Source organism: Talaromyces rugulosus, chromosome II, assembly GCF_013368755.1.
Source record: "Talaromyces rugulosus chromosome II, complete sequence".
NCBI classification, from domain to species: domain Eukaryota; kingdom Fungi; phylum Ascomycota; class Eurotiomycetes; order Eurotiales; family Trichocomaceae; genus Talaromyces; species Talaromyces rugulosus.
The window spans coordinates 6,707,649-6,732,741 of NC_049562.1; the positions used below are offsets into that span (position 1 = coordinate 6,707,649).

At 46.9% G+C, this 25,093-nt stretch overlaps 8 protein-coding genes across 8 annotated transcripts; 6 read left to right on the forward strand and 2 right to left on the reverse strand.

Moving 5' to 3' along the window:
• Positions 1-186: 186 nt before the first annotated feature.
• Positions 187-7,729, forward strand: TRUGW13939_04813 (uncharacterized protein; the record flags this gene model as incomplete). The annotated part of the gene is made up of 9 exons (XM_035487980.1): positions 187-399; positions 457-601; positions 673-941; positions 1,002-1,592; positions 1,647-1,697; positions 1,754-3,804; positions 3,859-6,488; positions 6,532-6,707; positions 6,866-7,729. The coding sequence occupies 9 exons, from the start codon at positions 187-189 to the stop codon at positions 7,727-7,729; spliced, it is 6,990 nt and encodes a 2,329-aa protein (XP_035343873.1).
• Positions 7,730-10,040: 2,311 nt separating this feature from the next.
• TRUGW13939_04814 (uncharacterized protein) lies at positions 10,041-11,240 on the forward strand (the record flags this gene model as incomplete). Its single annotated transcript, XM_035487981.1, has 1 exon — positions 10,041-11,240. The coding sequence occupies one exon, from the start codon at positions 10,041-10,043 to the stop codon at positions 11,238-11,240; it is 1,200 nt and encodes a 399-aa protein (XP_035343874.1).
• Positions 11,241-11,535: 295 nt separating this feature from the next.
• Positions 11,536-13,212, reverse strand: TRUGW13939_04815 (uncharacterized protein; the record flags this gene model as incomplete). The annotated part of the gene is made up of 1 exon (XM_035487982.1): positions 11,536-13,212. One exon carries the CDS (start codon positions 13,210-13,212, stop codon positions 11,536-11,538), a length of 1,677 nt encoding a protein of 558 aa, XP_035343875.1.
• Positions 13,213-14,764: 1,552 nt separating this feature from the next.
• TRUGW13939_04816 (uncharacterized protein) lies at positions 14,765-15,540 on the forward strand (the record flags this gene model as incomplete). The annotated part of the gene is made up of 2 exons (XM_035487983.1): positions 14,765-14,831; positions 14,906-15,540. The coding sequence occupies 2 exons, from the start codon at positions 14,765-14,767 to the stop codon at positions 15,538-15,540; spliced, it is 702 nt and encodes a 233-aa protein (XP_035343876.1).
• Positions 15,541-19,376: 3,836 nt separating this feature from the next.
• TRUGW13939_04817 (uncharacterized protein) lies at positions 19,377-19,925 on the forward strand (the record flags this gene model as incomplete). The annotated part of the gene is made up of 2 exons (XM_035487984.1): positions 19,377-19,698; positions 19,768-19,925. 2 exons carry the CDS (start codon positions 19,377-19,379, stop codon positions 19,923-19,925), a joined length of 480 nt encoding a protein of 159 aa, XP_035343877.1.
• A 244-nt stretch (positions 19,926-20,169) lies between these two features.
• TRUGW13939_04818 (uncharacterized protein) lies at positions 20,170-20,420 on the forward strand (the record flags this gene model as incomplete). The annotated part of the gene is made up of 2 exons (XM_035487985.1): positions 20,170-20,178; positions 20,232-20,420. 2 exons carry the CDS (start codon positions 20,170-20,172, stop codon positions 20,418-20,420), a joined length of 198 nt encoding a protein of 65 aa, XP_035343878.1.
• A 439-nt stretch (positions 20,421-20,859) lies between these two features.
• Positions 20,860-22,267, reverse strand: TRUGW13939_04819 (uncharacterized protein; the record flags this gene model as incomplete). Its single annotated transcript, XM_035487986.1, has 3 exons — positions 20,860-21,767; positions 21,850-21,982; positions 22,043-22,267. 3 exons carry the CDS (start codon positions 22,265-22,267, stop codon positions 20,860-20,862), a joined length of 1,266 nt encoding a protein of 421 aa, XP_035343879.1.
• A 1,273-nt stretch (positions 22,268-23,540) lies between these two features.
• TRUGW13939_04820 (uncharacterized protein) lies at positions 23,541-24,703 on the forward strand (the record flags this gene model as incomplete). Its single annotated transcript, XM_035487987.1, has 2 exons — positions 23,541-23,827; positions 23,893-24,703. The coding sequence occupies 2 exons, from the start codon at positions 23,541-23,543 to the stop codon at positions 24,701-24,703; spliced, it is 1,098 nt and encodes a 365-aa protein (XP_035343880.1).
• Positions 24,704-25,093: the final 390 nt, after the last annotated feature.

The following is a 25,093-nucleotide window of genomic DNA, read 5'->3' on the forward strand; positions in this document are numbered from 1 at the left end:
TCTGTTGATCCCCTGAGTCATTGGCTTCCCTTTCCCACATCATCAGCCGTCATTGACGTGCAGTACTGTAGGATTACCGGCATCTAGAGTTACTTGCAACTGTTTTTGACCTTTTTTTTATTTTTATTTTTTATTTTTTATGTAAATTCCACGGCTTCGGTGCGGATTATGGAGAACTTATTGAAGATGGGAGAAGTCAAACAATCTAGCAACATAGGAAACAGTGGAGATGAACCCATTGCCATTATTGGCTTGGCCTTTGAGTTCCCTCAGGGAGCAACGTCCGATCAAGCTTTCTGGCAGATGATCTTGGATGGAAGGTCGGCGAGCACCGAATTCTTTCCGGATCGAATGAATATCGATGCATTCTACCACCCGGACTTAAATCGTCCTAGTTCCGTAAGATGGCCCGACACCCGCTGAGATGAGTACACGATGCTGATCTCAAACAATCAGATCCCACTTAGAGGCGGCCATTTCGTCCAGGAAAATTTGGGCTCATTTGTTGCCCCATTCTTCTCTATCACACCAGAGGAGGCGGCGTGTATGGACCCCCAGCACCGCCGGCTTCTTGAGACCGCTTATCATGCTCTTGAAGATGGTAGGTTTTGGATCCCTGTACTTCTTGTCTCTGGCCTACGGTCTCGTCAACATTTCTAACACTAAAAATAGCGGGAGTTCCCATCAGCAAGTGCTCTGGTTCCAATACATCTGTCTATACGGGATGCTTCACAAATGATTATCTCAGTATTTTACAACAAGACTATGATGCCGAGCAAAGACACGCTGCTATAGGCATTGCGCCTTCGATGTTAGCCAATCGACTGAGCTGGTTCTACAACTTCAAAGGCACCTCGATGAATCTAGACTCGGCATGCTCCAGCAGTTTGATCGCGCTGCATCTTGCCTGCCAGGATCTCCGTGCGGGCAGCTCTGAAATGGTACTATCAGCATGACCAACACCTTTTCATGTCGCACTTGTGGACTGATAGTTCTTATAGGCACTCGTGGGAGGCGCAAATCTCGTCTATCATCCCAACTTCATGAAAATCATGTCCGACTTCAACTTTCTCTCTCCAGATAGTCGCTGCTGGAGCTTCGACAAGCGAGCTAATGGCTACGCGCGCGGTGAGGGATCGGCAGTTATCTTGCTCAAGCGCTTGGACGACGCCCTCCGCAATGGCGACACCATCCGTGCTGTGATCCGCAACACAGGATCCAATCAAGATGGGCGTACACTAGGCATCACTCAGCCTAGTGAAGAAGCTCAGATCGATCTTATCAAGCAAACGTACCAGCGAGCTGGCATCAACATGGCTCCTACAAGGTTCTTCGAAGCACACGCCACAGGCACACCAGTCGGTGATCCCGTGGAAGGAAATGCCATTGGCACCGCATTTCGCGAGTACCGCAGCGAGCATGAGCCGTTGTATATCGGCGCTGTTAAAGCGAACATCGGCCATCTGGAAGGCTGCAGCGGCCTTGCTGGCATAATAAAGGCCATCCTGGTCCTCGAGAAGGGTATTATTCCCCCCATCGCGGGATTCGAGTCTCTCAATGGCCGGATAGACGCAAAGAAACTGCACCTTCATGTGAGTACATCCGCATAATACGACCTCGCTTTGATTTTTTTCTGACCTGGTTAGTTTCCAACGGAGGCGGTTCCGTGGCCCACTGTTCCCGTTCGTCGGGCCTGTGTAAGTACCTAGCCCTTCCGAATGACATTTAGAATGTGATTTTGATACCTCTACAGATCAATTCCTTTGGTTTTGGTGGTACCAATGCCGTTGCCATTTTGGATGATGCATATCATTACTTCAAGCTCAATGGTATCCAGGGATTCCATCGGACACAGCTTGGTGCGTCTAAAAATAGACAGCTGGGAGGCCTGAATGGATCCCAAATCAAAGGAGAGAATCAAATTTCCATTAATGGAGTCACCAATGGAGTAGATGGCCATGGAAAAAATGCCGATGACCATACGCAAAACGAAATCAGTCACACGAGCTTTCCTGGCAATGCAGAAAGGACAATAAGTGAGATAGAAGGCTTACCGTACGAGGTGACCCCTCCCAGACTACTCGTCTGGTCCGCTTCAGACCAGCAAGGAGCCCAGAACATATCTAAGGACTACAAAAATTATCTAAGCACCGAAGCTGTAGATTTAGATGATTTGGCGTATACCTTCGCTATCAGGAGGAGCCATTTCAAATGGAGAAACTTCAGCGTTGTTTCTTCAACAGACAGAGAAATCGAACCCTCTACTCCAGTGAAAGCCGCAGCAAACGAAGGAGAAATTGCATTTGTTTTCACTGGCCAAGGAGCTCAGTACCTCGGCATGGGACGTCATCTTCTCTCGTATCCCATCTTCCGGGACTCTCTTACTCGATCAGACCATTGTCTGCGACAACTGGGCTGTCAATGGTCACTTCTGGACATCATATCAGGAAAGGTTGAGATAGATATTGATAGCCCTGAATATAGCCAGCCGCTTACCACGTGCCTTCAACTGGCTCTTGTGGATCTTCTCTGTAGTTTTGACATTGTGCCTTCGATGGTCCTCGGCCACTCCTCAGGAGAAGTTGCAGCTGCATATGCTTCTAGTATCTTCTCGTCCCATTCGGCTATCAAGATTGCATATTGGAGAGGCCAGCTTTCCGCTCAACTCATTCGGCAAGTCCAAGGGCTGACGATGATGGCGGTGGGCCTCTCAAAGGAACAAACAATACCATACCTCGACCAATTGTACGAGTCTGATGGATCGCTAAATGTTGCAGTAGGCTGTGTAAACAGCCCTAGTAGCGTCACATTGACTGGAAAGGCAGACCAGCTGGCAAAACTGGAAACTTGGCTCAAGGATAAAGGCATATTTGCGCGTAAGCTGCGTGTTAATGTCTCATATCACTCTCGCTTTATGAATCCTATTGCAGAGGACTATTGCAAAGCTATAGAAGGACTTCAGATAAACCAAAGTTCAGGATTCGTTCCGATGGTCTCGTCAGTGACAGGTGACATTGTGACTGTGACAATGCTAGGGTCCCCGGACTACTGGGTTCGCAATTTGACCTCGACGGTCGAGTTTGAGGCTGCCTTCTCAAAGCTTCTGGCCGTAGCAAGCACAAAACCACGCAAGCAACTAGGGAAGAGCGTCTCTGTGAATCATAGCCTTCTGAAACATGTGCTGGAGATTGGTCCACATGGGGCGCTCCAGGGCCCCATCCGCGATAATATGAAGGCATTGGACGGCACGCCGAAGCTCAACTATATTGCCTCTCTGAATCGCTCCCAAGATGCCTCTTTTGCCTCACTCAATGCGGTGGGGACGTTACACTGTCTTGGATATCCCGTAAATCTCCTTCGCGCCAACGACCTCGATGGCTTTCCACGGCCCACACCTGCAAATATACCCAGATATCCATTCAACCATGCACAATCCTATTGGAGAGAGGGTCAACTAAGCCGTAACCTTCGTTTTCGCTCCATAGGTCGACACGATCTCCTGGGTACCCGCGGTCTGGACTGGAACCCTCTCATGGCGCAATGGCGCAACGTAATGCGGCTGAACGAGTTGCCCTGGCTAGAAGATCATACTATCGGCGGCGAGATCGTATTCCCCGCCGCGGGCATGATCTCCATGGCTGTTGAAGCTCTGACACAACTCCTGGAAGATGATGTGTCTCTCCAGGGCATTGATATCAAAAATGTCGCATTTTCTCATGCGATCAGCTTTCTACGCGGGGTCGACAACATTGAAACGCAACTGACTCTTTCACGGCCATCGCAGACTTCTGACCACACAAAATGGTCCCACTTCCGTCTTTTTATCTTAGAAAATGGTTCATAAATCGAATGCTGCAGTGGATCGATCCGAGCTGTTGTTGACACCTATGACCGGAGCAGAGTCACCTCATCTGGCCCGTGGGCACGGTACGGGACACTGAAGGATTGGATCGTTGATATAGGTCAGGCGTGCAAGGGCCCGGAGAAAAATGCATATGATATTGCTGAGGATATTACGGTACGCTACGGCCCAGCGTTCCAAAATCTTGAGCACATGCGCGTAGGCACCCAGGGAGAAGCTATCGCCCATGTTAACACAGAGACCTGGAAATTGAAATCACCAGGAGTAGTTACGCCACACTTCATGGTTCATCCGGCCACACTGGATGGTCTTGCACAGCCTCTACTGCAAGCCCTACTTGCGCAAGAGCGTAAGGTCGTGCCCACGATGGTCCCAGTGCGTTTGGCCCGTCTGTGGATCGATTGCAGTGCCAATGCACTCAGCGTAGGCAGGCTCAAAGTAGCTGCGAGATGTTCCTTCCGGGGCTACCGTGGAGGATCAGCCGATGTGGTAGCTACGGCTCCAGATTCAGGAAAGCCTGTTATCTTCTTAAACGGGCTTGAGACGACCTTCATCAGCAGCGCCAATCTTGCTAATCCCCGAGAAGCGGCTAGCAGTCGACCCCTATGCAACCAACTGACCTGGAAGCCTGATATAGAAGCAATGACGCACGAGCAAGTGTTGCTTTATAGTGTTCACGGCAGGCCACGACTCCCAGTTGATGCGGTGAAAGATTACCTGGAGCTAATGATAGCTGTCATGTGCTTTATTCAGGACACACTTGCCTTTATAGACGAGCACCCTGAAATTAAACTGCCTTGGCATCTAGACGCCTACATCGATTGGATGAGGTATCAGCAAGGTCGACTTCAAAATGGTGAGGCACTTGTTACGGAGCAGGCAGTGCAGCAGATGCGGGATAGCGGCGAGACTCGAGAAAACCTGGTAAAGAAGATCGAAAACTCAGGCGTTGACGGCTTCTTCTTCATGCATATTGGTCGAAATCTAACCAAGATGCTCCGTGGCGAAATCGACCCTCTAGCTTTCATGTTCCACGACGGGCTGGCTGATAGGTACTACGAGAAGATGTTAGCCAATGACCACCACGCATATCCCGCCTCCCGGTACATCGACCTCCTATCTTTCAAGAACCCGTCCATGAAAATTCTTGAGGTCGGTGCAGGCACGGGCGGCCAGGCCATGCGCCTACTGGAGGCGATGAGCAGCGATGGCGTCAAGAAGTGGGCGCACTATGACTACACCGATATCTCACCCAGCTTCTTCAGCCAGGCCCGCGTCAAGTTTGCCAAATACGTTGACCAGATGCAGTTCAGGGTATGCGACATCTCCAAGGATCTTACCTCACAATCATTTGAGGAGGGAAGTTATGACCTGGTGGTTGCTTCAGACGTCCTCCACGCCACCGACAAGCTGGGCGAGTCACTACGGCACATACGGAAGTTGCTCAAGCCTGACGGGAAATTGCTACTCTTTGAAACTACGCGCACCGAGGCCCTGCAAGTTACCTTTGCATTCGGCCTGCTAAAGGGATGGTGGAACCCGCTAAAATACGAGGAGCGCTCTCCGTATAGCCCGTGTCTGACAGTGGAGCAATGGGACGTATGGCTGAAACGAGCCGGTTTCACTGGCATCGACGTCGACATTCCCGGTCAAGAGGAACCAGTCTGCCGAGATAGCAGCATCATAGTCTCCAGCGCAGCAAGCGTAGTGGACTTAAACACAACGCCGGCACCTTCATTAAAAATTTACCTCGTGGTGGAAAATGAGGTGGAGGCCCAACAAGCCCTAGCCCAAGCTCTCGAGTCACGACTCTCCGAGGGTCTAGGTGCCTCGTGCGAGACATATGCCCTAGCTGATTTGGGGAAAGCTAGTATACCAAGTTCTTCATTGGTCATCTTCCTCGTGGAGGTCGATAACTTCTTGCTCAATGACATTTCGGAGGGAGGTTACCGAAACTTGCAGTCCTTCTTGGTCCAGACTAAAAATACAATTTGGGTAACGCGTGCAGACTCATCAGATGATACTGATCCACGACATCACCTCGTTCTTGGTCTGGGACGCACCTTAATGTCCGAGGATTCTTCGCTTAAGTTCGTAACACTTACCTTAAGCGATAATAGAAACGAAGAGCAGGTTTCCACCTTAATCTGCGAACTTACTCAGCGCTTTGTCAAACTGGCCGTTGAGAGCTTGGAAGACCACTATGTCGTCTCAAAAGGCGTGTCTAAGATCTGTCGGGTTTCCGAGTATGCAGAGATGGACACGAAAATTGCCCAGGCAATCCTGCCGCGCCAAAGAATAAATTGTACGCTTACACCGCATGCTCCTGTTATGGAACTTCACTTAGGACAACCAGGGCATCTAGATACCCTCCAATGGAGAGAGGTAGATGACATGAAATGCCATGATGCAACATCCCTTGGTGTAAATGAAGTTGTGGTGCAGGTTCGCACTCTTGGCTTGACCTTCCGTGATTATCTAGTAGCCAGCGGGCAGCTTGATGAGCCGGGTCTTGGCACTGATTGCTCTGGAATCATCCAAACCGAGATACAATTTTCGCCCAGATGCCACCTACGTGATCGCTGGCGGGCTGGGGGGTCTGGGTCGCAGTTTTGCAAGATGGATGGTTGGCCGCGGCGCTCGGAATCTGATCCTTCTTTCGCGCTCAGGGGCTAGCGGAACAGCTGCAAAAGCTCTCATTGCTGAGCTGAGCGCACAGGGAGTTTGTGTCACAGCACCAGCGGTTGATATCAGCAATCTGAATAAGCTCAAGAACGAGATCGAGAAGTTGAAAGAGCGGATGCCGCCAATTCGAGGTTGTATCCAGGCCACTGTGGCTCTGAGGGTTCGTCATACCCTCTTGTATTGCTTTTTCAAGTCGCGTTTTGAATGCATTTATTTTCGCCTTTTCTTTTCCTTTCCCTTTCCTTTTGTATCCCCTGTCCTTCTCTGTCTCTACCATTTTCCTCATGCCTATCCGTCTAATCTATGCCTCTTTCTTAGGACAACCTCTTTCCCAACATGACTTTCGAAGACTGGGTTGTAGGGACCGGTTCCAAGGCGACAGGCTCCTGGAACCTACACACCGTCTTGCCTTCAGGTCTTGACTTTTTCGTGCTCCTCGCATCCCTCAATGGCATCGTGGGTGGCCGCGCGCAAGCGAATTACGCGGCCGGTAACACATTTAAGGACGCACTTGCCCATTATCGCCTTTCCAGGGGCGAAAAGGCTGTATCTCTTGATCTCGGGCTGATGGTTTCAGAGGGCGTCATTGCTGACAATGAGGTTCTACTCGCCAACATGCGCCGCCTCGGCCATCTGATGGACATCAGCCAGGACGAACTTCTCGCAATTCTGGACTACTACTGTGACCCAGCCTTGCCACTGTTGTCACATGATAAGGCACAGATCCTCGTGGGTCTTGAGACCCCAGCCGCCGTTCGAGCTAAGGGTATCGATCTGCATCACTCCATCTACCGACCTATTTTCCGCCAGCTCTTCCGCATGGGCACGTCATCAACGGGTGACGAAGCCTCCCAAAAGCAAAAGCTGGATACAGATCGAGCAAGTGTTCTCCGTCGTGAGACCTCGGACGAGCAGGCCACTGGGATGGTCACGAGCTGGTTCGTAATCAAGATGGCGCAGGTACTCGGCCTCGACACGAGCGACGTGGATCCAGACAAGCCCGTTCATGCATACGGTATCGACTCGCTTGTAGCTATTGATCTTAAAAACTGGTTTGCACGTGAGATCGGTGCCGAGATACAAGTATTTTTCCTATTGGGGAATACTCCAATAAAAGAGGTAGCAAGAGAGGCTGCGGTGAGGTCTACATGGCGTCCGAGTTCTACGAAGGAGAATAATTAGAAAAAAACCGATAGATCATGTCATATATCATTGTCCTAATAGCCAGCTGACTAACAAGGCTGCTTTGTGTGGGATTAATAAATTCTCATGCGATGAGCCGCTCATTAACACCGTACACCACATTCGTGGTAGCACATCTCAGATAACATAACTGTATATTTGAGTGATAGATCTGTTACAACGATGAAAGTCCGAATCTCCGTCCTAGTCTCTTTACTGAGCTCACTGGAAAGTACATGAAACTAAACCGATAATCAAAGACTCAAATCCTGCAATATTCAGGAGGTTCTGTAACAATCTTGTTAGATTTATATCTTTAAAATCATTTGACTATATTGATCAGCTCACCGCGGCCTGGGTTAGGACCGTCACAAAAGTAATTAGAATATAAAAAATATTCTTAGAAATAAACAAATTATTAATAATTAAAACCTAATATAAAGATTAATTATATAACCAAATTAATTACTAAAGATCCTGAAGACTCTATAGCCTTAAAACTATCTAAATAGAGGTTCAGCAAAAAGATTATATAGCCTTTTAGCCTATACAAGAAAGCACATGAGGCGGTAAGAAGTTAAGAACCGAACATCCAGACATTCAGGAATAGCCTCACAGTTATTTTTTTAAATTAATATCTTAATCTATTAGATAATTTAAACATCTTAATTTAGAATTTAGTTTTATAAACTTATAATAACTATAATAAAAAAAATTATTATAATATTATAATATAAAAATAAAAGAAAAATAAATAAATAAAAAGTTCAGATATAAATTTAATTAAAATAATAATTAATTAAAAAAACTAAATTATAGAAAAAATTAAATCTTTATTTATAATAATCTATAAATATTAAAAAAATCTAGAAAGTTCTAATAATAAAAAATTATTTACTATTATAATTCTATACTATCTAGTATTAGTTAATAGATAGATTTTAGAATAAAAATAAAGAATAGAGCTTAGAGAAGCCCTGCTAGTATAGCTTTATATAGTAATAAAGCTACCTCAACCCAGCCCTGTGGTCCCATGACAGTTATGGAGTAATGATTTGATTAATAATCTAGCCCTTCCAATCCTTGATCAAGTTATAGGTGAAGGTAGATTATCTCTAAATGTGTTTTGTCTCCAATGAGGTTGCAAGAACAATAAATAAGTGTAGAGAAGATGTTATTGGTAACTTGGTTAATCGGCTTTACTAAGCATAAAAATATCTTTTAAATGGTTCTTGAGGGTGTGGTTATGAGTGTTGCTTAATTATGCATGGAGCTCTTACACTGCCAATGCAGTCAAATCTGTTCTTACTAATGCGGATGGCTTCTTTTCCAGGTGAAAATTACAAACAGCTTGTGCAGAGAGTTTCGAAGTCCGAATCACCACAGTGGGCAGTTTCGACCTCACACTATTCTAGATATGATTCCACATACCCTCCACATTGAAATGACATGCCGATCTCCACACTGCCGGAAATAAGGGTGCTTCCGCTTTCATATCCGCAACGGTTACACAAGGGATTGTAGTTTTGTATGGGAAATGACGTTTTTCGGAGTCTGGAGCTGGCGAAAAATGTGCTTGTAAAGAGGCAAAGGATCGTCGTCATGGATATTCTCCTGTTAAGTCTGGAACATCAAAATATAGCTGAGTTCGTTCGTCTATCCTACTGTCACAGCAGAAGCAAGGCATAGTGGTAACTCAATGACCTTTTAGGAAAGAGCTCTTCCATGGCTAGCAAGAATCATTGACTTTTGGAGGATGCATATCTGTGTACTTGGTTTCTTTCCCTTTGCATCACACAAAATCAGTTGATGATAGTATTGCCAATATGCGGAATCCAGCCACAATGAAATCCGGAACGGCGGTATGCTTTGGTGGGAGCTTGGTCAGATCACAGGGCTAAAGAGTTTCGTTTTCCTAATCGAAGTTGGATGTGCAAGTGCAAACTCTGCATGAAAACCTGATCCGGCCTACAATACTCGATGTTTCATATCTGGCAAAGTCATGCCATCATGACGTCGACTGGTGTATTGCTTTCAGATTTTCTCATTTGCACATATGAAAACTAAAAAATTTGCGTTAATGTCATGACGAAATAGTGTGCATCATACACCGTTCAATACATGCATCAAAGATGTGATTCTACTTATTTAAGAGACGTCGATGCTACTTGTAAATTCCCTTGATTGCACACTTGAACCAATATGAAGTGTTTCACTTAGAAGCTCGTGGAATTCTTCACATTTCCCCCTTCTTATTCTATTACATTGTCAAATTTCTAAATTTGCACCAGTTTCATATACCAGTTTCACCATGTCCGAACCCGGTGTCGTCGATGAGCTCAAAAGCTTCATTGAGACTGAAAAAGGCGCAAAAAAGAATTTCGAAGATGCTATTGAACATGCCAAAAACACAAAAACGGGAGCTCCTAAACAGATGAAACAGTATGGAATTGCCACACTGGCCGACTTCTACAAGTACCTGCATGATTTTGTACACTGGATACCATTTGAGAATTTGGACGGTAGTGAGCCCTATGTAAGGATGTGCCTTATGTATTTCATTTTTGAGCAGCCTAGCGTACGGCACTACCAAACTCAACTGAAGCCTGAAACTTCGGGACAAAAACGTTATCAACTCTCGCCAATCTCTCAATGGCTTGTGAAATTCGCCCAACTGCAAGGCAGTTTTCTGAGCAGCATAGGCTCTATCAATGACTCGACACTGGCTACCTTTACAGACGTTACAGGGGAAAAAAGCTATCGAGTGGACGACTACATTAAACCAGACGGCGGATGGAAGACGTTTAACGATTTCTTTTCCCGCAGCCTGAAGCCTGAAAAGAGGCCTATCGCAGGGAAGGGGAAAGATACTATTGTTGCGAGTCCAGCCGACAACAAATATGGTGGACAAGTACCGATCAGCGACGATGGCAAAGTCAACCTTCCAGATATCAACTTTAAAGGGATTGACTGGCCCGTCAAAGATCTTATTGCTGACACTGGGCTAAAAGATGACACATTTAATGGTGGCATACTGATCCACTCCTTCCTTGCACCATACGACTATCACCGCTTTCATGCCCCGGTTTCTGGGGAAGTTGTGCTTTCGAAAGTTATTCAGGCCCAAGTTTACCTCGAAGTCAAAGGGAACGGGAATGAAGTAGTCCCCATTCGACGACCATACCATCAATTCAAAGACTCTAACGATGTTGATGCTCCTGATGATCCTGGATACCAGTGGTGCCAGACTCGGGGTGTCCTTGTGCTCAAGACCAATAATTATGGCTATGTGGCTGCCATCCCCGCCGGTATGTGTCAGATATCTTCGGTACATATGACAGCCAAGGTGGGCAATAATTTGGAGAAAGGTGACGAATTCGGCCACTTCTTGTTTGGTGGGTCAGATATGGTGCTGCTTTTTGAAAAGCAGGCCAAGTTCAAGTACCAGTACGGGGAAACGGACTATCACAAATTTTTGATGGGAGAGCAGTTTGGAACACTTGAAAAATAGGCACACATGTTTTTGGCACGCGTCAAGAAGTGTGATTGATTAGACGAAGCCTTTAATCTGATCCTCGTGAAGGTTTTGTCTAACCTTAGTAGAATGTGCGATGGCTTGGTAGGGTAGGGGTTGGTTGGGCCTAGGTTGGAAGGATTTTCTTTTTCTGGCTATAGTTAAGACGGAGATATACATAGGTCTGCTATGCTTAAGGAAATGCAGAGCCTCCCCGATTTATTCCTCACCACCCCTTACCATTTCACCTAATATCATAGAACCTGGAAAACCAAAGACTGCACACTGCCTTCTACAAGCCCTCGTGCCAGTGAACACCAGATAACTCAGAACCAACGGAATCGTCAGACCTTTGTGTATACGGACAAGTACCACTTAGTTGCTCCGGATGCGTTATTACGTAGTTCTCAATCTTCGCACTTTCATCTGCAACAGCCTTCTTTTGATTGTCCGCACATGTGCCACTCAGGGCCCAAAGGTAGCATGTTGGCTCTGGTCCTGGTGGCAGCTTATCTGTATGTGTGGACGTCGACGTGCCGTTGGTTGAGTAACCGGGGGTGACATCTACTTTACCTGTCTGCACATCTTTGCCATTCATGACGCGGCGGAAGATCTCGAGTGCCGCCTCAGGTTGATATGAGGGAACCATGTGCCCGGACTGGTAGATACGACTAAATGAATAGTTTCCATGCTGACGAACCTGGCCCCAAATACTTTTATCATGAGTGATATCGGCGTACCCGGCTGCTTGGAATGCGTCAGACGATTCGTATCGGACCTCAAGACTAACTCTCTCTCCTCCGACCCAGTTGCAGGCAAAGTCCCGATCTCCGTACAACAATGCGACCTGGACGTTGTGCTCGAGGAGATAACCAATGTCCCCGATAGAGCCCAAGAAATCTCGTCGCGGGTAGTCTCCCGTCAGGTTGAATGCTTTTCCGACTGTATTCGAGAGCAAGGTAAAGTTAACGGGAACGCCAAATGCTTGTTGGACCTTGGACTCGGCTAAATAGCCTATGAAATAGTTCGGGGGAAATGGATCCAGGTTACAGTGACCGATGTCATAGAAACCTCGTTTGCTGTTGAAGATATATGGCGCCTCGACTTCGGCTTGGCAATTGGTGCTTGCATTGAAGCAAACCTCGTTGACCAATTTATCATTGCCATACATATATGGGTCGAGATGTGCCGCAAGTTGAAGACAGGTCTTTACCTGGTGTTCACAACCGTTTGGTTTCTCGAAAGCCTCGATTGCGTTAGTCCATTGGGTTTTATTGATAGCAGTAACTCCAAAGGTGTTGCGATTATAAGCATAGTCCGGGTCGGCTGTTTCTTGGGTGAGGAAATCGGCGCACCCATTGATGACCCCCAAGGTGTCCAGCGTTATGGGTTCAAAGGTGTCACGGGAATTGGCGATTTTCTCATTCTGCTGAACGAAGTATGCAGCAAAGCCAGGACCATAGCGGCCGCCGTATGACTCCGTCCATAAGCCGACTCGGTCATTCTCAGATTTGTCCTTATAGACGTCGAAGTCCTGGAGCCACACTTGGGCAAAGTTCCAAAGATGCCGCGCAGCGTTGGTGGTGGTATTTGCAGTGGACAGGAGCCTTTGAGTGCCGAAAGTTCCTTTTTTGTTTAACGGACCCTCGATGTTAGAATCGGGAATGATATTTCCACTCTCCAGGTCCATCGTTCCTTTGGTTAGAATATCGTAGCTGAAGCCAACCTGAACCGGTTGGTCGATATATAACATGTTTGCATGCTTCGTCCAGGCATACTTGTTGCGGTATGTGGACTTGGAGTCGTCGTTCACAGGACAGGGTCCATTTTCCGTAAAGGCACCGAACATGGACGATCCACCGGGTCCCCCCTGGAGCCATAGTGACAACGGCGAAGTCTCGGGTTGCGACTCGGACTCAAAGTACCAGAAGAATAAGTGCACGGGGTAGTCTTGAATTGCATCCTTCATCGTATTTGCTGGGAAGTTGATATATCCAGCATATGAAGCAGATCCATAGTCACAGATGCCATCCTAGTAGTGTGCAAGTTAGGCTAACTCGCTAAGGTTCGGTGGTCAGGAAGGGTGTTTTCCTTACCTCTACCTTCTTGTAAGTGATAGTGACATTCGGGAGCACTTTAGAATTGATTGTCGTCAATCCCGTCGGGGTGGGAGGGTACTGAGCAAACACCAGCCCGGAAAATAGCGCCGCACATATAACTTTAAGTATGATCATTGTACGTGAAGCAAGTCGGGGGCAAGAAGGAGGAAGACGAGCGGAGATGCTAGTGTACTGGCATGGAAGGACGATGCCTTATATACGTAGTGTGAATGAGTGAAGGAAAGGCAACAGTATTGACGCAAAAGTGTGTCCCTTGCTTCATTATCTAGGTACCATGGCCACTTAGGAGCAAGCGGAAATACTGACATACCTCAGGAGGATACAATCATCTCTTTTTCGTTTCCCAGCGGAGCGTCCAAGACGTCTTGTGCTAATTATGAAATGGCTAGCCAGAATATCTCATCTGTGACCTATAACTATATTGGAATGGCAACTTAGCAAAACGCACCAATCTGCCACCTATCATATTATACGTAGCTACCAAGTCTGGCACCCATATACTCACTAGGTATCTCGTAAACAGCATCGAAGCAAACATGTAAAGTTTAGAGATGATGTCAGCTGAGAGCTGGTTTAAAGCACCCCAGCTATCCATAAATTTATCTCTATACGTTTTCAGCTATCTACAGCATCATTTATATAAAATCTCCCAAAGAAATAGCAAGACGCACGGGGTCCGGTAATGAGCAGGCCAAAACCAGTCACTTTTCCACAGCCATATCCACCCGACGTTGCATTGCATCCATGGATATTTTGAAGCTTAGCATGTAGAAAATTAAGTGTCCAACAATTCTTCACGTTTGCCAAATCCTAATGAACCCTTACTGCTCTGTCGAAGGGATACCGGGTAGTAATATGCGGTGTCTAATCTGAGTATGTGCGTCGGGAATGCTCGTGTTACATACATATATGACCTACCATAACGACGAGAAATGGATTTTAGATGACGGAGAGGTTTGAATGTCTAGTCGGATTCCTAGTACGTTCCAAAATTCTTATGTCACTTCGGACTTGGTCTACTATCAACCATTTTCACATTTTTAGACAATCAACGCACGGAACGCTATGAACCCGAAAGAGGAAATGTGCAGCTTTCTTGCAGATGAGACAGCATCTCCCATTCCTTCGTCCCTATTTGCTTTCCATTTAATCGCATTAGGCTAGATATACATAAAATTTTTGTTGCATTCAGAATTCCAACGTATTCGTTTTTCAAAGGGGCTACGCGGTATTCGATCATCGACAGGTGTTCCTTGACATAGTTAACATTAGACAGCATAAATATCAAGCAAAAATATCAGCATGTGGGACCCAGTCCTTTCCTTCTCTTTTCTTTTCTCTATCTCCTTCTTATCGCCTGTCTACATTGGGTTCAAATCGGGAGCGTTTCCAATTTTCATCATGGCAAAATACACGTCTACCGGCCGTCCAACGGGTGACGGCAAAGGCCAACCGCCCCCCTGGAGCAGTGAGTCTTTAATGAACGCTGTCTTGGTTTAGATTATCAATTTAACTGCATTACTAAAATTGGACAATTCACAGATGTATACGATCACGAGAAAACCAGAGATGTCATCAACTCCCAACCCCTCCTGCATCTTACTTTCCCAACCCAGGATGAGGAATTCCCAACTGTGGCCTACCTCGTCGGCAAATTCTTCAAGTACAAGAACAAGCCCGAGGCTCTTTATGCCCATGGCCATCTACAGGAGCCAATCAAGTACCGTCTCGAAACTGACCGAGAAGTACGCGGTCCTGGTTTACCGGTCACCATCGGCGCTAGCAAGATCAATAGCTACGTGCTTGGTTACTCGGGTTTTGCGACTGGATATACGTGGACAAGTACTGCAGTAAATGGAATTGCCCATCTATTGCCTGTTTCAGAAGATTTTAAAGAGGAAAGGCTGGCAGTCGTGAATAATATTCTCGAAGGCTTCATTCCAGAGCGATCAACGCACATTCGTCCAATTGGGGACGATTTGAAGTATATTTCCATCATCAGAATCGATGTGAACGAAAAGAGGTCCCACACACACGGTATTCCCGCAGCTCTGGGATTTGAACTGAAGACAGATGTCGAGGATAAGGCAGTTGTCGATAATTTTCTAGATTTATTATTGGGAGGGCGCGACTCCTGTTTGGCAGGCATATGGTGCTCCGATGGGGGGCGATCATGAGAAAAAGAATCCTCCAAAATATTTAACCACATTTGTTGAGAAACAAACTCAGAAAAACCAAGCCAATGCTGAGGTTGCAGCTAGAGAGAAGTGGCCTTATGATCCTATCAAATTTTGATTCATGTTTGTGGCAATGGTTTATTAACTTTATTTATCCTATCTTATTACCTAGGTCCTGGTAGTTAGATTTTTTTTCCATGCTTGTTGTTTTAGAGAATCGCACCCCTAGATAGGAATCGAATATCTTTGGAAAAGGCACGTCACATTGTATTCTGTTCTCTATAGGAACCTGGTGCATCTTTAGGGTTGGCTAGTTGGTGCAGCCCTAGAGCCCTTGGGTCCTGTTGGTGCAATAGTTCTCACAATTATTTACTTTATTAATTATATAGCTTATTTAGATCTTATAAAGACTATAAGTATCTATACTTTTAATCTTAATAAATATTTTATTAATAGTCTAATACTAGTATACCAATCTAGAGAGCTATTAACTAGTAATATTACTGTTTCCTTTATTAAGATTTTATTTACTATCTTAATTACTAGAGTAGCTATTATTAAAAAAAACCGAGTTTTGTCCAATTTCTCTTACCGTCCGCCGTAATCTACAGGGTAGTTTCTGCTTGCGACCCTGTGTTTAGGCTTCCTTCTAATGCCGCTAATTATGGCACACACACAGTACATAGCCCAATCATGGCCCAGGTACTGTATGCCATGTATTTGCGATGTATTGCCTGTCCATTATCGCGTTCTGCATTTTTTGATGGCTCTGTCCACGACACAACAGGTTGCGCATGTAACCCTCTCTCCACCCGCTGTCCGTGTGTCTTTGGTAGTACTCTTGCCAGAGCCGCGCGCAAGTAAGTTTAATATAGGCTGTTAGTAGTTGCAAGTGCATCTTTTAGTCTAGTTGCAGGCCCTTTAGTAAAAGAGAGTCACGAAATAGTTACCATATTAAGCAAAAGTGGACTTAATAGACGTTAATAGACGTTTGCCCATACATGTAGAAATAAATCTATTCCTCTAGAACCTCTCATATTTGTCCTCCGAGGCGGCTCAATCAAATCTGATTTATCTGCATAACTATGAAGTGCTCAATTTCCCTTAACGCGTCCATCAGGCTGACCGTCCATGCGTAAACCGTTATGCTCAGTTGGCTTGTAATCGCCACCGCTGCTAGTCGTGGAAGACTCTCCCTCGGATCGGTTATTGCTGCCTCCAGATTTTTTACCGCCTGCAGCGCCGGCAGTGTGAGGATCAACCTTACCATGGGCAAACTTTTAAAACAGGTCAGATGGTGTATTTGAGATTGAAACGCTCAGACATACCGCCAGAGTCAACTCTCTTATCAGGAGAGCCGTCCTGCTTCAGACCGTCGTGCTCTATCAAATATTTAGCAAGCGAACGTTAGTTTGCATTTCGATAGTACATACCAGTCGGTTTGTAATCAGACATCTTGAGTTCTTCAAGCAGGAGACTGGTATGAGTATGTGTTGAGTAATTAATTTCTGATGGATGAAATGAAAGATTGAGATTGAGCTGAGCAAGTAGTCTGTTTTATACTTGAAGCTTAAACATTTCTCTCTAGTTGAATGATGCCTATGTTACTCATTCCTTGCCTTCGAGTGTTTCGCGGAGCATTTCCCCCGGTGTTGTGCTCCTAGTGCCGTGCTTGACTTGGTGCCTTGTCGCTGCCGGCTTTCACGATCGGCGGTACCAACGCAATTTTTCATCTATTCTCCAGATCGATCGGGAAAATAGAGCAACTTTTTATGTTTTCCGGTAATCATCTAACGTCATGACTCAATAAGCCGTGCTTTATATAATGCCTCGTCACTGCGGCTTTTCACGGCCGGTGGAGAAGAGTGCAGATCTTTATTCCTTAGATCGATCGGGGAAGAGGCAGAGGCACTGATTATTTTCTACCAGTGACCCGTCGTCATAGCTTATCAAAGTCAGAAAAGTCATGTTCATAGACGTGCTCATAGTGGCCGCGAGTGGAAAGTGGCCAGCGCATTTGCTATCCTGCTGCTGCCTGACCGCGATCTCAAGTCCTTTTAGTATAATCCAACATCGCATGCTCCTACGCGCACTTGGTTCAAAAACAAGGTGATTGTTGCAAACTTGTTCATTCAACAGCCTGAATATGATTCATGAAATATTTGTTGATACCAAGAAATGCTGATCGATGCGCCTCATACTACCAGTCACATGTCGAAAGTACCAGGAGTAGTTCTTCCAAGGCTACAACCAGATCGCCTTCTTAGAGAGTTCAGAGCCTACTATCGCGATTTTCTCTACTGCGGATTGTGTACATCTGCTCTGGCCCTTCAATGCAATTGGAAGGGTAGCATCAGACTACCTCGTCTACCCAACCGTGGTACGTGGTGGCAAATGTCTTGTTCGATGGAATCGTAGTGATGCTTATGGGGTATGTCGGCGCCACTATTTCTTGCGTCGTATTTCCCGATCCGAGCATGGACCAGGCTATTCGCCGATCCGGCACTCTCTCCGTCGTCAACTTTATCTTTTGCTTCGCAGGTCCATACCTTGGTTTTCTCGCTGATCTCCTTGGCTTGTCGCTACGATCCAGGCGTCCGAAGAAAGTGTTAGCTTGGGGAAAAAATAGTTTCAATTTTATGCGCCTAGTTGTCGTCCCGTATATATAAATACTAGTTGTCGCAGAGAAGCAGGGTCTTTGGAAGGCCACTGTTTGTAATCTAATAGCTTTGTACTAGAAAACATCTGGGGTTGGGCCGATGCACCCTACAAGAACAATGCAACAACACACTCCCAACTCACTTTTGCAGCCATGTGAAAAGCGAGACAGTAGTCGACGCGGCGCCAGACGAATGCAGCCATTGCTGATCCCGGCCCACCATTTCTCTACATTCTTGTCACACTATCCTGTCAAATAAATCTCTATACAAACCCAGCTGAGTTGACGTTACATACCTCACATCGAAGACTGAGCGGCTTTCGGAGCTTACAACCTTTCTGGCGAAGTGACTACGGTGAGAATGTGGCGATGGTATTGTTTTGCGCAAAACCAGCTTCACCCTACAATCTCTATGTTTTCAAAATTAGCGCGTGCTGTAACAGCTAAAAGAGGGCGGCTTCAGTGGGCGTTCTAGGCTGTCACGCTAATCAACAGGCGCCTCACGCTGGAGTCACCCGCTAATAAACACATTTTTTTAGCGGCTACGGCGGGGGTTAAAGTTAAAACATAGAGAGTGTAAGGTGAAGCTGGTTTTGCGCAAAAGAATACCCTAGCTAAACATGAGACTTTTTCCATTGCGGACAGTCGAAAAAGGAGTGCACTTGAGGCTGACTTTCGGGCCACCGAAGCTAATGTGTTTTGGCTACTGAAGCATCTTAAGTGGCTAACATCTCGTAGCTATTATACCACCCTTATCTGTACTGTGTTATGTTTCGTGCAGAGCCCTTTGTGCGGCGTTTCCGCGGCTTTGTTTCTCCTTGACAACTAATAAGTAGTGTCGCATGGCGGAAGCAAAACCAGTCCTTGTTGCGGGAGGGCATTGTGTTCGTTTGCGGCACCATATTAGCTTAGGCTGTGCCTTTGTTCTAGAAAATTTGCAAAAGTCACCTTACAGTCCAAAGGCCCCGAGAGCAGTCAAGGTTCACGCCTAGCTAACACCAATATGTAAAACGTTGAGCTTTTGGAATGCAAAGTTAAATTGAATCACCCCGGCCCCCGGCATATATTTCGCTTCGTCCAGGCCGTCGAGGAGAAATAGAGTCTTACTGCTCTTGGTATCCAATGCGCGGGACAACGCTCCGGCGAGATTCTGTCCATCCGTTGGCAGCAAGAACTCATGACTGAAGTGATTTTCAAAGGTGTACTTTGGTATACTGCGCCTTTCTGGCAGCTTCAGATTCCGCAGAGGCACCCAGAGGACACGGTTAAACAATTCGCTCCATTTGTCCCACGTGCCCTTGGTAAATTCGTGGACAATCTTCTTGCACAAGGTAGCCTTGCCAACTCCTTCACTTCCTCAAATCAAGATTCTTCGTGGATGCATCGGTTGGCCATCGACTCCCTTGCGTTCGTTGAATATTGCCGCCAACTCGACCTGCGTAGTCTAATCAACTGCCTCAACCTTCTGTCGAGCGAGGATGGAAAACTTGGACGACGCTGTATAGCCTTCCTATTTTGAGGGGCCTGCGTCTTGGCCAGATTGCTCCACGATGGCTAGGTTGATGTAGCACTGGTCCATCGCCAGCAACTCGCCCGAGAGTCTTTCAATTTTGAGCCTGTCTGTCGTGTAGTGTTTGTTGCGTATCAGCTTGTCGGCTTGCTCGAGTGGACGTCCCGCGCGAATCTTCCCTACAATCTCCCGGATTTTACCGGCAACTTTCACTAATCCGGACATCGAAAGTCTTGGAACTTGTTCATCAGAGAGTGCGGTCGATCGAGGGGTAATGGATCAGGGATGATATCAAGTGTCGCCGAGGATCGGTTGACCAACGGAAGGTGTTAGTCAGAAGACAAAAGAGTATTCAGCTCCACGCTTACCCCTTTGGTGAAACCAACGTGGCAGCCATTTCAGACCCTCCAGGGCCGACCGTTTGGTGGCACTCGGAGATACGCGAGCCTGAACAATCACAATGGACGAGGTGCGTTTCTGATAGTCTTATTCTCGCTCGTTGTTAACTGTGCAACAGAACAGTCCTGGGGTGATGACCTGGAGTCGTTGGGATACGTGTTGCTGTACTTCGCGCGTGGCTCGTTGCCTTGGCAAGGGCTCAAAGCCCTGACTGAGGAGGGAAAAAACGAGTTGATCAAACAGAAGAAACTAAACATGCCGGTGACAAGAGCTTTGCGACGGCCTTCCCGAGGAGTTTTCGACAGATATTAGCTACACTCGGTCGCTGGGAAGGACAGACCCGATTACGCATACCTTCATCGACTTTTACGCAAGTCCTTCTTAGTTCGTGGTTTTAGGCTCGATAACATATTCAATTGGACAGAGAAGCGATTTCTTGAAATACAAGGCGACAGCGCAGAATGAAATGCGAAATAATCGAGTATGCTATTAATCGCACCGTAATTACTTTAATGTTCAAGCCTGGCACTATAAACATCTGCCTTACCAACCAATTCTTGAGAGTTACCACGATGTGTTGAGGCGTGCGGCCTGTGTTTTAGCTGCTAGAGGCTTAACCAAAACAAAATGGCCACAACGTGACTCCATCTAACTCATCACCGATTAGGTCGCGGTAATCAGCTAGCTCTTGGGGGTTTGAACGAACAAATTAAGCGAGACCCTGAATCTGGCCTCCTTCACTGAGGCTCCCTTAAACGAGAAGTTCATCCTCAGCCGCAACTTCCTTCTCGCCCAGTAGAATATCTCCCTTCAGTAGTTGCTCGTGCAGTACAAGCTCTTCCTCAAGCAAGCCATCCGTCAGGTTGCCAAAGTCAAAGACGTAGACTGGCTGTAGTCTTCGGAGTTCTCTCGCCTTTTCGACATCAGCCGCGCTCATAACGCTGGTCTTAGCACTGAGGTTGATGATAGCCAGCCCGCGAGGGTAGATGTGTTCGAGGACAACATTATCACTGTCGAACTGGAAGAGGGGATGACGCTCCCGGTAGCACCATGGCTTGTCATTCTTGTAGATGAGGTCGTGGGTGTCGCGGACATCGGCCGAGAAGACACTCTGGCACTCGCCCGCGACGTTGACAGCGATAGAAGACATCCAGGGTACTCGGAACATGGAAGCTTTATTGGAACCCTGAGGCACAAGAGGGAAAGAGAGCTTGACCGTGCCAGAGGAGGCGTGGACAGAGAGGCGGACATGGTTAGGCAGGGCCTCCAGTACCAAGCCCGTGAATGCCTCCGAGCGAGCCATGGTGGCACGAGCAAGCTTCTTTGTAACAACCTTGCCCTGGGTGCGGTTAAGGTTCTTCAGAACAGGTGTGTGCTTCAGATCGACCTCGTAGAAGCGGCTCATCTGCGAGTAGGTACGCAATGAGTCAGGGTCCCGTTTGAAGAGCTCCTCCAGTTTCTCTGGCTTCGTGCGTTTATTGATGATTGAACGGCACTGGACTAGTCCATCTATGTATGACTTTCTGTCGACAACGGAGTTGGGAAGCTTCAATAGCTCGTGCGGGGAGCAGATTCTGACGTTGAAGTTGTAACTCTTGGCCATGTGGTTGATGGCTTGCGAGTATTCCCACACTTTCTCGTCCGAAGTGGGATAGATATCTAAAATAGATGTGAATTAGCAACCACATAACAAATACAAAGGGATGAGAATCAATTAAGGACTTGCCGTTAAAAACAGCACCGTCAGAGGCAACAGTGACTTCGGCGCCAAGGTTATAGACTTGCTGAATGTCCAGGGTCAGGGCATGCAGTCGGAAGAGCCCAATGTACTCGGACATGTCCGGCAATGAGCCGGTAACCTTGTCTGGGTTTTCCTATCCCATGTATTTGTTAAAGCGTCGCAGTGTCTTGATGTCAAGAACGGGTATGCTTACCGACTTGAAAGGGTACGATGGGATGACGAACCGGATAGGCTCATTGACACAGATCCAGTGCTCGACATGCTCCTTAAACTTGAGGCGACCTTCCCACTCCTTTACAGTGGTGGTGCCATTATCAGCAGCCTTAGTATGCATGCCATAGCTCTGGACGATATCTAGGATGGCATCAGCCAGTATATCAGTAGGCGAAGCTACTTTGACAAATTCGTTGACAGCCATGAATAGGGCAGCTTTGGCTTGCTTAAGTTGGATAGAGAAGAATGGGATAGAAGAAAAAGACAAACGGAAAGTCTTCAATGCTGTTGAAGATCTTACAATATCAAGGATGAGATATCACGAGCAGACTGTCAATGAAGGGAGACGTACTGACCTTTTAATGCTCGAGAGAGCAGCCTAGACACAACAAAATCTCTGCTTTGCATGCCTTGTATAAACCTGCATGCCTAATTACAGCCTTATAATTCGCCATGTCCGAGTTGCTGATTTTAAGACGAATGGCCGGGGTATTGACATTCAGCTCGGCATCCTACGCTCGCTTTTGCATCGAAACAACGCGTTTCACGCCTTTCAACGTTACCATTTGCTACAATCGATTACAATGTATCAGCTACAGATTTTTTAGTGCTTATTGAGGCGTATAAATCCTCTGAAACGGGTACAAGCTTCGCCACCACTGGACGGCCCGGAACGGCTACCATTACCAGGGAGTAACTCGTGATTTCGGGGTAACCGTTATATGAAGGATTGACTAAATCAACCTACCTTCAAGAAGAATGGTACTATACAGAACTATCACTATCAGGAGAATTTCCTAAAACGGAAGGGTTGCTAAGGTCCGGGAAGTTTACGGGTGGCGGTGGGTTTACTCTTATAGGGCTGGCGCAAACCCGGAGGATTGGTATGGGTTTCCGGAAGGTTACTAATACTCGTCCGGCCGTTCCCCAGCCTCAAAGGTTGCTCAGGGCAATCATATGAATTGATTTTTTCTTAATTAAGCTAGGTTCAGAGACACGGAAAGATATTTCTGTGCTTCCTTTCTTCCTTTAGGAAAGTCTCCTGGGCGGGCACACTTGAACGTATCATGATGCCGTCTCCGCATGCGCAGGGCACTATCCAACCAACCAACTTACACAGGATTATACAGCCCATTATCTCTCCGCCCGGTAATCGTTTAAGGCGGTTGATTTAATTTGCTTGTTACGCGAGGCGGGAGATTTGGCACGAAGACCCATTGTAGCCTCGTAGAGTTAAAAGCTCCGTCTTACGAATCCTCCAGGGTATTGCCACTTGCAGCGATCTTTGCGAGTGGCGTCTCTATTTTGATTCTCTTCGGCAGCCCGTTAAGCATTTCATATATGCGCTTCTCTCAGCCTTATCAAGGAGTCTTCTCGATAACATAGGTGACTTGCCCCTCCCGCCCTCCGACCGAGACGGCTGAGCATATCTAATTCCGAGAGTGTTGAATCATCGCCTACATACACGTTAACTAATCATGGGTTCACTCTCAACCAACGAGTTTAGTTTGAACGCCGATAGCAGGAAGTTCCTGGACGAGTCCGGGGCTTCGGGCATTGATGCAAACCTCATACAGCGCCTTGAGCGTCTGACAGGCGCGAAAGCCCACCACTTCGTTCGGCGACAGATTGTTTTCGCACAGCGCCAGCTGAGTGAAATTCTGGACAGCTATGAGCGTGGAGAGCAGTTCATCATCTTTACTGGTCGGGGGCCTAGCAGCACGAGCATGCACGTTGGCCATGCCCTCCCTTTTGAGCTGGCAAAGTAAGTCTACCGATGACTTACCCACAGTCAATCCAGTATTCAAGACTAACCGTCATGCAACGCAGATGGCTCCAGGATGTCTTCCAGGCGCCTACAATCATCATGTTGACAGACGACTCCAAGTACCTCTTCAACGCTAAGTACACATTGGACGATCTCCGGCGGTTTACTGTCGACAACGCCAAGGACATCCTCGCGTTTGGGTTTGATCCCAAACTGACGTACATGTTTTCCTCTCTCGAGAACAGCAATGGCCCACTTTACTGCCGGAGTCTCGAATTTGCCAAGCAAATCACACCGGCCGAGGTCCACGAGCACACAGGTTTTCAGTATGACAGCATGAACATTGGCATGTTCAACTTCTTTGCGAAGCAGAGCGCCGGCTTTATGCCCGGTAGCTTCCAAGACGTGCTCCCCGGCTTGAAAGCCAAGGGCCTGCCTAGCTTGACCGTCATTGGCCCAGACGTTGATCCCTTCTTCTGGATCAGCCGCAAATACGCGTCGCAGATTGGCGAGCGCACGCCGTCGTTCATCTACACCTCGCTTGTGCCGAGTCTTGATGGCGCGGACAAGGGCAAAATGTCCGCGTCAGTGACTTCATCGTCCATTTTCTTGAGTGACACGATTCCTGTCATGGAGGAGAAGCTGAAGAGGCAGCTTACGAGAACAGAGACTATGCTTGACTATTTGCGCATTTACCAGACGGAAGAGGAAGACTTTGCAACACTGCGGGGGTTGGAAAGCGAGAAACTCGCCCATAGGGTCGCGGAGGTGATGCGGAAGTATTTGCAGACTTTCCAGGCAAAACGGGAGGACATTACAGATGAGGTATTGGCAGCATTCATGAAGCCGCGAGCCATCTCAGCCCCGCCGTGATGGCAGCGCCAGCCATGATGGTATTTTCGGGCATAGAGTATATTTATCGTGTGTGAGGGTTAGACAACGGACGTGTACATAGCGGGATGAATATGCTATAGTGTTAATCCTTGGATCAATATCATTTAACATTTTATTATTGGATAAGTAATTTACTCTAGAATTGATGTGGACCGTTGCATGACACGAAAGACGTGGCGTTTAGACGTGGTGAGAAGCTCGAGAAGGGGGCTTGGGGGAGGTCCATTGACCCTGTTTCGTCCCATTCTTGACACCGGTTCATCATTTACTTTGGTGGTAATCAAGTATGTTTTTGCAGGATAACGCCAAAATGATGAACTCACATTAATACAGCTATCAAAGAAAAACCGAATTTAACACTACTTGTTC